Raw genomic sequence first — 12,623 nt, 5'->3', positions numbered from 1 at the left:
GCACCTGTTTATGACAAGAACAACTGAATGGCCTGATTTGCCCACCCAGCGTACAAGATGGTCTGAGGAGTTCAAATAGCACCTGCCAGGTTTTATGCTCAATACTACAGATAATCTGTCAATTTTATAGCAAACTTTGAAAAATGTTTTTTGCACTCGTATTGAGGCTATGACCAATGACTTTTAATACTTCCATTTAGGCTTTCAGAACAACCTCATAGGTCTTTTTCCTATATGCTCAGTATTAAAGAACACTAAAAGAATTTAAGAGTAAAATCTTAATCCCTTCAAAAGAGCAAGGATTTCTTAAGCATATCTCCATGTCACAGAATACACACACACACACATATATGATCGCTCTAAGTGTTAGCAATGTACAAACTCAATTCTGATATTTTTGAGGATTTCCTGTGCAGTGAGATAATCTTTTTCCTTAATTAAGCTACTCAATTCACAACCAACATATGTGGCCTTCTAGCACTTGAGCATTTCCTACAGATAGGTCCCTAGGCTGTTGAATGGTGGTACATCTGTGCTTACAAACAGTAGAAAAAGACAATGTTAAAACCCACCCATGGAGTCAATCATGAAAATAATCATGAGGAGCCATTCTAATGCTTACACCACTGGCTTTCAGGCTTAAATTAACACCTTGTCACGTCTCTAGGAAGTCCATTACACTTCAGTTTAAAATATAAAATGTTTATATATCCTAATTATTCACAGTTCAAAGAAAATCTACAGCTAACATAATTTTCTAGTCATTTATTGGCATTTTACAACAAGTAAAACAGTTCCAGCTTGGAATAACTTTATTATGTAAGCTACACATTTCTGTAAGGCCCTAGAGTTGCCAGAAAGAGGGAGCTCAGATGTTATAGCTCTTGCTGCCAGCATGTGCTATTCTATCCATGTTCTGGCTACAGCTAGTCTTCAGTTGCCTTGGCAATCCCATGGCATTTAAAGTACCTGCCAATTCGGTCTTTTTCCACCAATGTTGTTCAATGCAGCATTGATAGAATGAGACACCTAATAGAGGATACGAGTTGAATTCTTCCTCATCCTAGAAATCAGTAAAGCTTCATAGTTTTATTATTTGGAGAGAGAAATTCAGTTTAGACTGTCACCATTAGTGGCTTTTTAAAAACACAAAGTAATGCTCGCATTCCTATTGCTGCAGGTTTTTGGTTTCGTGTTTTTGTTTTCTTTTGCATTTTCTATGTGCAAACAACTCTGATCCTGCTCTTTTCCATGATGCCTTTCACATTATAGCTGATGGTGTTGCTCTCAACTGCAAGAAAATATGAAGGATAAGGCCACCATGTTATGGCACTCTGAGCCTCCCTCCTCCCATTTCCTGTAGGGAAGCCTCTTTGAAATGGCAAACAGAAGAGAACTTTGTTTAAAGCAGACAGGCTTTAAGATTCCCCATGACTCACTGGTTTATAATTTTTTGAGACATATTTAGTGATTCTGTATTTGAGTCTTCAACAGATTGGCCATGCTATCACAGAACTATTCCTTTTGCTTGCTATGTAGAGGGAAGAGCCAAAAATTTGTAGAATATGACACAAAGAGGTATTGAATTTTTTGCACAACGTGTAAACCTTAGCCTGCTGAGCTAATACGATATAGATCTGAGTACAACTGGATGAAACAGAGATTCTCATTCTTCCATAAATACCTAACACAAAGTTCTCTCTTTTTGTTTTTCTCCATTCAAGTCTTGAAAACTTTTGAACTACAATAAAAGATCAAATCTTTTGGGTGTCACCACATCAAATAAATGCTGTGCAGGGAACATCAGATGAGCAGTCATTCAGGGGGTGATACTTCTGTCTGCTTAGGCAGATTATGCTACTCCTTTTTTTTTTGCAGCCTTTCTGAAAATTCCTTAGGAACCAAGATGGGATTTCATAATAGACCACAGACAGTTCCAAACAGGAATTTTAGGGCAGCAGGTGTTGAAAAGTCCTTAGGTCTTTGCAACCTCTACCTATAGACCATCATGTTGTTACATCAGAATCCCCCAGGAAGGCCTACTCTAAATATGATACACTTGGAAATGTCCTGACTCAAGGATACTTCTACACTACCTGCAGAACAAAGGCAACACAGTAAGCCAGCTACTTTATTTGACTGCTCATGCTGTCGCTGTTTCTGGAAACTTGGCTCCTCTTCCCACTGGCATAGTGTAATATAGTGGAAAACTGAGTAACATTCAGGTTAACAGATAAAAGGACAACTAAAAAACTGTTTTAAAAGCATTTCTCAAAATGGAGAGTGTAATTCTAGAACATGAATAAATTCTTGATTATTCTTTATATGTATGTTTGAAGGTTTACAGATCTGAGTGTGGAATGTAGAGAATGTGGCTGGTGGTTTAAGACTAAACAGAAACATTATCCTTACTGACTCTACTTTTCTATGGTTTGCCCTTCTGGACAAAAAATATCTGTGTTAGGAAATTCTGAGACTTACTGAAGTGCACATTTGTCCATATAATTGAAATGTTAGCTTTAGGAATACAATTAAACAACGCCCAACAAAACACAAGCAAGGAAAAAAAGTATATCAGACTTCTAAAATATTTAAAGAAATCTTATGTTAGCCATTTACTGAATTTTAAAGCTATTTTTTGTAAGTATGCTGGTGTGTCATGGACAGTATTTTCACAACAGTATGATATTTATTGACAAAATACTTGCACACAATTTAGGGGTGCTAAAGAGAAAACAACTGAAAAATTAATCCCATCCTCACAGTCCAGTAGTCAACTACACTGAGCTTGTGTATGCTCTTATACCTTAATAGGTTCTCACAAGAGTGCAGAAAGCAACCACAACAGTGGAGAAACACACTTAGATTAATAGCAATCTTCATTTGCACTGATGTTAATGACTGCAGTAAAGCATTCTGCTTTGCTCTGTCATTCAGTAGGAGCTCTCGTGGTATTGACCGAAGCAGCAATGTTTTGGCTGTGGTTATCCAACCAGATGTAAACTTCTTTAAATTACTTATGAGCCCTACTAGACAGTCTATAGATCTTCAAAGGGGGCTGCATGATGAATATGTGCAATTCATCACTTAAGCTAGTCCTTGTTTTGAGTGGTCTATTTTTTTCAAAGTCATCAATGGACTGTTCTCTGCAGAGGCTGAATGAGGTATATCTGTGCCTTGAGAAATACATTTTTGGTGTCTAGTTTATTCATGCAAAAATCACGTATTTCCCTATTGAGATCTACTTACTCTCCTGCTCTAAATCCCCCTACTACTTCCTTCAAACCAAGGTTCCTTTTCTGCAATATTTATAACATGCAGAAACCAAAGGATGCCTTTGGCATGCAGTTGTCAGAAACAAAATGCCAGGTCTGAAGCATTCCTGAATGCCTACCATTCCCCTCTTGAACAAGAAAACCACTTACACCACTGTTTAACTTCAGTCCCATAAGTGTTCTTGGTGAATTCCTTTTCAAGTCAATCTGACTGCTCACATGCTTCAAAGATAAGCACATATTTTGCAGAATCAAGACGGAAGTACTCAGCACTTGCCAATTTCAATCCACTAAAAGGACAACCAGGTAGGCTGAGGACTCCGTGATTCTGACAGAGTATTTCAGGATTAACGTCTTTTTGAATGACTGTTACAGTTGCTGTCAAATTGTCTAAAAGAAAATTGTTTTCCATCAGTAAAACGGCAATTTAGAAGCAAAAGGTAAATGGAAGCATACTGACTTTGACATATCCTTTTAAACTTCATTGTGAAAATTTGTTTAAGAGTACATTCCTCTTCTTTATTTTTTGCTTTTTTGGGGGAAGGAAGTAAAAAAAATCACAATTTTATAAACCAGCAAATTCATTTCCTGCTGATCTCTAGTGATTGTAGCTGATCAAATTCTACAGTGAAAACATTTTCCACTTATGTTTGGTTTCTTCTGCTCTGACTTAGGGATCTAAAGTTTACATCTGACTTAGTGATTCACAGCTCCCAGTACAATCAATGAGACAAGAACCTCCAGAGGTCCATTAACTGTGGCCAAAAGTAGATGTCTGAGGCAGATCAAAGCTGAGTTCTTTTCCCTGCTGAGAACAGAGGGACTGACAATGCCTAGCTCAAACACCAATGTCTGCTTTCCAGAGTTGGGTGAGAGCAGCATGTTCAGGGGACTGTCCATCTAATTCTTCTCTGGTTGTGGCCACAACCATTTTCCAAAAAACTGTTCTCTGTCTCCTATTAAAATACTGTCATCATCCTCGGAAACCACAGCTGTGGAGCAGGGGATTTGAACTGAAGCATAGACACTTTTTCCAAACATTTAAAAAATCTTTCCATGTCATATTTATATCACTGTAGTGCAACAGCAGCTTTAACCTCTAACACAACTGGGTATGTGAGCAGCAATGCAGCAGACAAAACAAGATATCTTCCTTTTTAAGGCTATGCATATATCATTAAACAGCAGGCAGGGGAACATGCTCTGGACCTGCAGCCAGTGGCCAGGGACTGCTCATGGGACCATCTAAGTGTAACACAGTTTTCCCCTATGAGGCTCTTCCCTCTGAAACTGGATGGTCATGTCCAACATGTCTGTTGGGAATGACCCCTGGCTTTCACTGTTTTCCAAATCATGCCTAGGAATTTCTTGGGAAAACGCAAACGGATGTGTGCTAAAACTGTGCAAGGAAGTATACCAGCAATTAAGGAGTGCACACAGCCATGCCTTTTCCCTGTTTCAGTTCACAGTGTTGACACAGCTTCAGAATATTTTTTCACAGACTGAAGGGAAATGGACAAACAGCTGAAAGACTCACCCTGGGTGAGCCTCCCTTCACCAAAGGCAACCACTGTCTAATTTACCACTGTGTAGAAATCTACTATATGAATATGGATGCAAATTAGATATATTTTGCCTTCTTTCATCCTTCTTCCCCTTCCCCCCCTCCCCTCCTCCTCCCCTCCTCCCCACCCCCCAAGATTATCGAGATACTCTTTTTTGGATATGCAGAAATTTTAATTTCTATCTTCAGTTTATCACCAGGTCGTATCACTGGCTTCCTGTGTCAGCTTTGCTCTTCAGTTGAAATAGTTCTTCTCCCTCCCAGGGATTCATCCTGTGATGCATCTATAGAGAAGCAACCACATTCCCTCTTCATTTGTAGTGTTAAGTTAAAAAAAGAGAGACTGACTCTGGTTAACGAGTGTCCTACAGTGAAATGATGCAGCAAACATTTCCCTGCAACTGCAGCATTCTCCAACAGTTTGGATCTAAGAAAACATTTTTTCACAGCCTACAAATTCAGTTGAATATTTATAAACATGTGAACACCCTTTTTGGACGTCAGGATCACTTTGGGTTTAGCCAGTTTGTGAGGGAATTGGAAGGCTGATGATAATGCCTTTTGTTAATTGCTCTTCAGCACCGCTTTGCCACTTTCTTGAACCAGGAAATTACTACTTTGAAACACTCTGCACTGGCAATAATGCATTTCTTTTTGGTTATATTACACATAAATTGATTGATTGGATCATCTTTTCATATGTCAGTTTAAATGCAAGTTCTACAGGAATTCAGCCTGGGCAGATTTGGCCTATATACAAATAAATCTATTATTAAATGTTCCAGACATCATTATTGTACTGTTACAATATTGTTTTCCCAACTGAGGCATTAAATACTAAATAGTCTTTTAGCTACTGTTATGGGTCTTTCTTTACTATTTATTGGAGTGGATTGAAAAGAGACATGATAAACCCATTAAGCACAAAATGAAGTGGAAAAAACCCCAAATATACATTAAAAAAATACCTAACTATGTACTGCAGGAGCAATGAAAACTTTAAGCAAAATTATATTGGGGATTTATCCAGGAAAACAGGCAAGTTTAAATGTATTACTGAAATGTATTCCTTAAGTTACATGTTTTCATTTAGATGAAATATTAATTAGAGTTAGCAGTTTGCAGAAACTGCCACTGCTGTTCATAAAAGAAAAAAAATCCTTATTAATATGGGTTATCACACCAGTGGAAAATTGAAATAACTGTAATTAGTGCCCAACACAAACAACATAAAACTTCAGTCACTGATTTTTGCTACAAATTACAAAATTAAGAAGAAAAAGGACAGCTCCAAGATGCTTCTCTTCATCAGCTTATGCCATATGCAGAACTAGTGAAAAAGGCATCACAAATAATCAGTTTTACACAGCTGTTTGCACAGTTTGTGTAGGTATTTGGGCACCCTAATGGTTAGGCATTCAGCTTGAATAGTTCCTTTCTGCTGGAGCTGCAGCCTATTGTGCTGGGTCCTTGGAGAACTGGTACATGGCTGCCCTACCTAGAGGAGACTTGAATCTGGTGGACACAGTGCTGTATATGAAAAACAGAGAGAAATCATCCAGCTAATTTGTTTGTCACTCTCAGTGTGAAACAGGGATATGAGATTGGGCAGAGGGTGAAATGAGGGCTCTCTGGCTCCATAGGCTTAGCTGATATCTAGCTATGCACTTAGTGAATGTGCACAAGGTCAAGTGTGGTCAACAACTAAGTGGAAAATTACTGAGATGTCAGAGATGTTCCAGAAGGGTACCCAACACACCCACCCTGACACATGTGCCCAGCTAATCAGAGATTATAAATTAACAAATTAAGATAAGACCTTTGGATTTGCTTATACTGCTGGAAGAGAGAGCACTATAATGGAGGAACCCTGCAGTGCCCAGTCACCACAACCACCTGAATGAATAACTCAGTGACTGCTTACTGACCTGGTTAATCATTTAGTTACTATGATTTCAACTGTATGGACACCACATTTTCTCTGGCAAAGAAATTCTCTGCTTTGACAGCTGGTCTGTAATGCAGGTCCTCCACAAGTCAGAGGGTCAGTACGGGCAGTCCAGTTTCTTGTTGGAAAATGTCTGGACTATATTCATGTGTTAATTGTGAAAATTTGAGGACTCATTATAAGGCTTATATTTGCTTTATTTTAGTGTAGGAGGTTCATCACATATTCTCACTGACTGAACACAGAGGTTTCCACCAACCCAACTGTTCAAAATTGAGCATAATTCTTAAAAACAAACAAACATTCACACTGTGATACATTTTACTGAATGAATTTACAGAGCATTTTGCCCATTTCTTTTTAACTCAACTCACTTCACATAAATCACACAAGTACCACTCCAGTATGACATTTAAAATAATGGGAATATGCCTTCTGCAGCCCACTACATAGTAATGATTATGCATATCACAAACAATTTTTCTCTTACCATCGGGGAATCCATCCCAGATTTCCAATCGATCATAGCGACAGAACGCTCCCCCTGGAGTATTTGAGTCAGGTTCTAGCTCAAAGCTTTCAAATTCCAGAATAATCTCTGACATCTTTGGTGCAAAGATAATATAAGTGCATTCAAGGCTATTGGGATATTTTTCAGGGAATCCAGGGGACTTTATCACTCCATTTGAGGAAGTAAAGTTTCTGGAACATTCAGGTCCTGTAGAAGAAGGAGAAAAATCAACTGGGTTAACACTATACCACTAAGCACAGTAGTTAGCTGGAAAACAAATTAGGTTGTATTGTCTCTCCAACAGCAAAGGTGGCTTTTCAATGAAACACCTCATTTTAATCGCTGCATTAATCATTCAGCCAGCTTGTTCCTATTATTGATAGTCAGATTTTCAAGCCCAATTCGCATATACTGTCTGATCTTCAATTTTCATTTTGTATGGAACAATATGAAAACTTGTACCAGCTCTAGAAAAAATTATGACAAATACAAAGTCATGTGGGAACAATGAAGTGTAAGCTGTAGAAATCTCGACAGAGCCCTAGAGAAATAATTATAGCCCCTTCAAACTCAAATCTTTAAATCTTATGCCTGACAGGCTTTTATTGGTGAAACAGAATTTTTTATGAAAGCAGGTGAGTGAATTCAGTAGAGGGAGTAGTGGTTTCAGATTCCTGGAGCACTGACTCAGTAACTGCCAGATGTGACCTATGCCTCCTTGACAAACTAAATGTGAAAGGTAATTCGTACATGTACGGAGGGTGAGTGACTCATTCTGAGTGGTGTTGACACAGGTGCACCAGTTAAATGTTGCTGTTAGTGCTGGCATGATAAACTATGTGATTACAGGCAGTCTTGCTAGAAGTCACCTAATGTCAATGTTGACACACCAGCTTTCCCTGATGTCCCCACCTTGGCATAATGGGATGCTCCAAACAGTGCTCTTGGTGGAGCAGGAAAGTGGCAGTAACGATGTAAGGGTATAAAAGCCCAGGTCACTGGATTTGCCTTTGTGAATACAGGGGACAAAGTGGAGTCTCTCTCTTGTTGACAGATCACATTTCTCCTTTATTTAGGTCCCCCAGGAATCCTCTCTGTGGATCCCACACCTGCAGGTGCGCTCAGAAGGCAGCTGCAGGCACTGCCCACACATCTTCCTACAAGGTCAGCACAGGTATTCCTCTCTACCTTTTGACACTCCAAATTTAATGGAGAGTGATTTACAGGACTTAGGGCATTGGTGGGTAGCCGCTGACCTGAAGAGTCCAACTAGGATGACTCAGATGAAGGTCTTCAGACAGGGAGTAGAGGAAGGACACGGAGAGCACAGTTTGGTTGCAACAGGCAGTGTGATGGAGTATGATGTGTGTGAGGTTTCAGTTTGGATGAGGATGCCTAGCATCCTTAGAAACTGTAGTCAGGAGCCCTAGAGGATTTCCAGTGCTTAACAAAGATCATTGAAGGAAAACAGTCTGGCTTGTTGCATATATGAATACTCTTATTTCACTATAGAAAATGTTTTCCTTGTGAATGTGCCAAAAATATTACCCCACACAGATCTGGCTACCTCCCAGCTAAATTCAGCATGCAAGAGAGAGGTCTGAATGAATTTAGTCAGTTCAGGTATTTTTGTCCTTCAACAGATACTGATGGGAAATGCTTGAGCTATCACATCAATATTCAGAACACTTCATGGCATATTTTGGAAGATGTGGATATTGATACTCATGTAACCTGACCCATTCCAATTTGGGAAATTACATTTTGTCTATAATTAAATCACCCTCTTACACGTTAGTTGGATATTTCTCTTCTCTCCCTGTCATTCCCTTGTCTCCTTGTCATGTATGGGAGGGTTACATTCTGGTTGTTGCTCCTCACTCCCACCAGTAGCTGCTGTTCCAGGATAAAATAGCTTTGCTATGCCATTCATAGCATAAAGTGCTCTGTACTCCTCTTGGAATCCAATAAAAGACGCAATATAAAATGTAAGCCAGGATCATTATTGCTTTATTAAATACAGCCAGATCCTGGCTCTGAGAGTGCACAACCGTCAGGCTCCTTACACTCACACATGGTATCTCAGGACCAGCTTGCTTTATTTTAAACATGTTTGAGTCAATCTGGTGCAAGAAACAGAAACTGTTTTCACAAGAGCTGCCTCACTAAAATGCCCTCCACAGATTTTGACCCTTTATTGACACTGTGAAGCAGCTGCAGAAATGAAATCAACACTGGCTACGAGAGGCTATGAGAAACTTCATGGGGCAATCTGCATGGAAAACTGGTGGAAAAGGTTCCAGCAGAGACCTGACAAAATAGGTACTTCTGAGGTGGAGAAACTACATATGTGCTTGTGTATGAAATAAAAGAAGAGATATAAGCTAAAGGAAAGAGAAGAGGCAACAGAGCGAGAAAAGGAAGAGAAACAGATGACATTGGGGATAATTTCATCTGCTATCTGTGGGTGTCACTGAGCTAGAATATCATTTGCCTTCTTAGTTGACACTTTCTTTTCCTTCAGTTTACACCATAAATTTAGGTAACTAAAGTTAGGAATGTTGAATGTGAACTGTGCATATCCTTTTCTAGTGAGTAAGTCACTCATTCATCCTAAGATAGGCTGTCTGCTGAAGCCAAAATGATGAATATTTCACATGGGCTAAATGCTGGACAAAATAGGTTTCATCTTTTAATCCTGAATTCAACCTCTTCAGTGTCTTTCTGGCTAAGGAGGTGAATGAGAAGTAAAGACAGCTCCTATTCTCAAAGCCCATACTTCCCTCATCATGGTCATTATGTGTGCTGGTCTTTTCTCACAATTTCCATGGTGGGCATCATTTTATGTATCAGGTTCAGAATTCAGCTCAGAACACAGGAAGCATAATGCAGTTTTTCTTTTAAAAAACTAGGGCTGCTGTCATATGACTAATGGGCAAAAATATACTGTGTGCAGGAATGAAGCTCAGCCCTCAGCTCAGCACCACAGGACCCTTGGTTTGGGATCATACTTCTGATACCTGGGAAATAATGAGCTAAATTGTGAATATGCTAAACCAAACACCACTCATCTGGTCTGAGCAGCTGAGCTTCACCTGTGCAATAGGGTGAACTGGTTAGCTTTATTTGGTACAGATATTAAAATGCAAAACTGGGATAGCATGTATGCATTTATTCAGAAGTTAAAAAGGGCTGTGTTCCCACACGGTACACGTGTACACACGGTATTTCCTAACACTGTGTGTGGTGATAACTTCTTTGCCTTAATATACAGTTTGCATTGAATGAACTAAAGTTGCTCTGGGAGTCATAATTTTGAGTTTCCTGACTTCCACGTGTAAAATCACACTCATAATGCCATCTTAACATGGTAAATGTGTATCTTTGTGAGATGTAAATGACCACAAAAGCAAATAAACACAATATTCCTGTCAGGGCTCTGAGTTGCCACTACACTATTAGGAAATAAATAAACCTTTTTTTTTCTTGACAATGCTTAGTTACTAAAATAGATTGTTTCACAGGTCGTTCTTTCACTTCTTGTATTTCAGCCTTGTTCTTTATGAAAAGTGGTACTGAATATATAAGCACTGAGAAACATTAGAACACAGTTTCAAGAATTTACCCTCCTAAGGACACCAAAATAGATATATTTTTTCAGGAAAGCTTGGTGTCATTTGGATGCTGAATTCTTTCAAAAAATGTGACCCTGAAGGTCAGAAAAAGAATTTCTGGGAGTCAAGAGTGGATTTACAGACAGGGAAGATGGTGAACAAGAGGTCTGTGGCCCCAATTAGCACTGTGCAGAGAAGCAATAGGAATAGAAGGAGACTTGACTACTGTGCTTCTCCTCATTAACAGCACAGCTGCCACCAAGTGTGTGTCCTGAACACAGCCTGAAAATCTGGCTCTGGTTTAGGTGCATAAAAGGGACTTGAACTGGTTCTGCAAATGGGGCACTGACTAGGAGTGAAGTGCACTGGAAATTTTGAGTTTTGAGCTGCCTTTGTGAATATGACCCTAAACATCGAAGTTGAAGTAATTTTTTTTATATATAAAATGAATCTTATTGGTTTTTTTATGAGTTTTGGTCCTGTATTCTGCAGGAGCAGAATATTTGAATGATCAATCTCCATCCAGCTACGGGGAAGATGTATGCTAAAAAATTTACCTTACATCCCTTCCAGCTCTTGACTCAGAAAAGAGTGCTGTAAAAGAGGGAGTGTCTCTATGTCTGGTTAATTCTGCCCTCTTTGTTTCCTGGGATTTGTCTGTGGCCCATACAGCTAATTGTGCTCACCAGCACTGAACTCCTGGCACAAGAATTCAGGAGGTCATGCCTGTGAGCAGTGTGAGCTTCATCTCTCTACCTCACAAACATGATTTGTGAAAGCAACAGCAACATCATCTGCTGCCCATGTGTACTCTGGTCCTTTCCAAGACCACAGCCATCTCTGGGGAATGCAGAACAAAACATTAACCAAAATAAGTCAGGGACTCAGAAGGCTGTAGTGCTGTTAAGGCAGTAACATTGTAAATAATACAGTAATTATTATTAAAAAAAAGAACAAAGCTAATGGTTTTAAGATGTCTGAAACAAACAGCTGATGAAAGTGATCATATTTCACACAGACGAGTCAACCCTCAGATGCAGCTGACCCATTGGATTCATAATGATTTACACCCATTGAATACTTGCCTTGCCTTGGAATGACTAGCATAATAAGATTTTTCTCTTTCAAGCATTTTCATGCATTCCCCCCATTCCAAAGAATTATGGTGAACTCTCCAATGCAAGTAAAAATCCCAAGGTATGAACTATGTAACAATGAATGGTTTCTCACCTCTTTTGAAAACTTCGTAACGGATGGAAAATCCTGCTCCATGTGTCTCATAGTCGGAAACAAATTTAATAAAAAGATAAGGTCCCGAAGACACTAAAGGAGGGGGAGCAATTTTTCCACAGTACTTCCCCCATAAGCGTCCTTCAGCATTATCTCCATCAATCACTTCAACATAATCATACCTGGTAGATAAATGGAAGGAAGAAACTTTTAACTTCCAGGAAAGAAGGAGACCTAATTAATTTAGAAACCATAACACAACATAGATAATCAAGAAAAATGCTAGCTTGCTTGGAAAATGCATTATGCTGAAAGATGTAAGCAAAATGAAATAATTAAAATGGACTACATTATGTCTGTAGACATCATCTGGCAATATGGAACTATTAGGAAGAATGGTGTCCATTATGCTTGCAGACAATGTCAGCTAAAGTAACCAATTAACAAAAAAAAAAAAAAGGAAATCTCATGAGCACAATTC

At 39.1% G+C, this 12,623-nt stretch overlaps 1 protein-coding gene across 1 annotated transcript in view; it reads right to left on the bottom strand.

Annotated features, from left to right (window-relative positions):
• Positions 1-12,623, bottom strand: part of NRP1 (neuropilin 1) — a 112,871-nt gene that overhangs the window by 53,986 nt on the left and 46,262 nt on the right. The window contains 2 exon segments of the mRNA XM_071559933.1: positions 7,278-7,505; positions 12,143-12,324. Coding sequence (XP_071416034.1) covers positions 7,278-7,505; positions 12,143-12,324 — 410 coding nt within the window.

This window comes from Pithys albifrons, chromosome 7, assembly GCF_047495875.1.
Source record: "Pithys albifrons albifrons isolate INPA30051 chromosome 7, PitAlb_v1, whole genome shotgun sequence".
Classification (NCBI taxonomy): domain Eukaryota; kingdom Metazoa; phylum Chordata; class Aves; order Passeriformes; family Thamnophilidae; genus Pithys; species Pithys albifrons.
The sequence above is the reverse complement of the archived record's forward strand: the minus strand, read 5'-3'. Positions and strand labels throughout refer to the sequence as shown.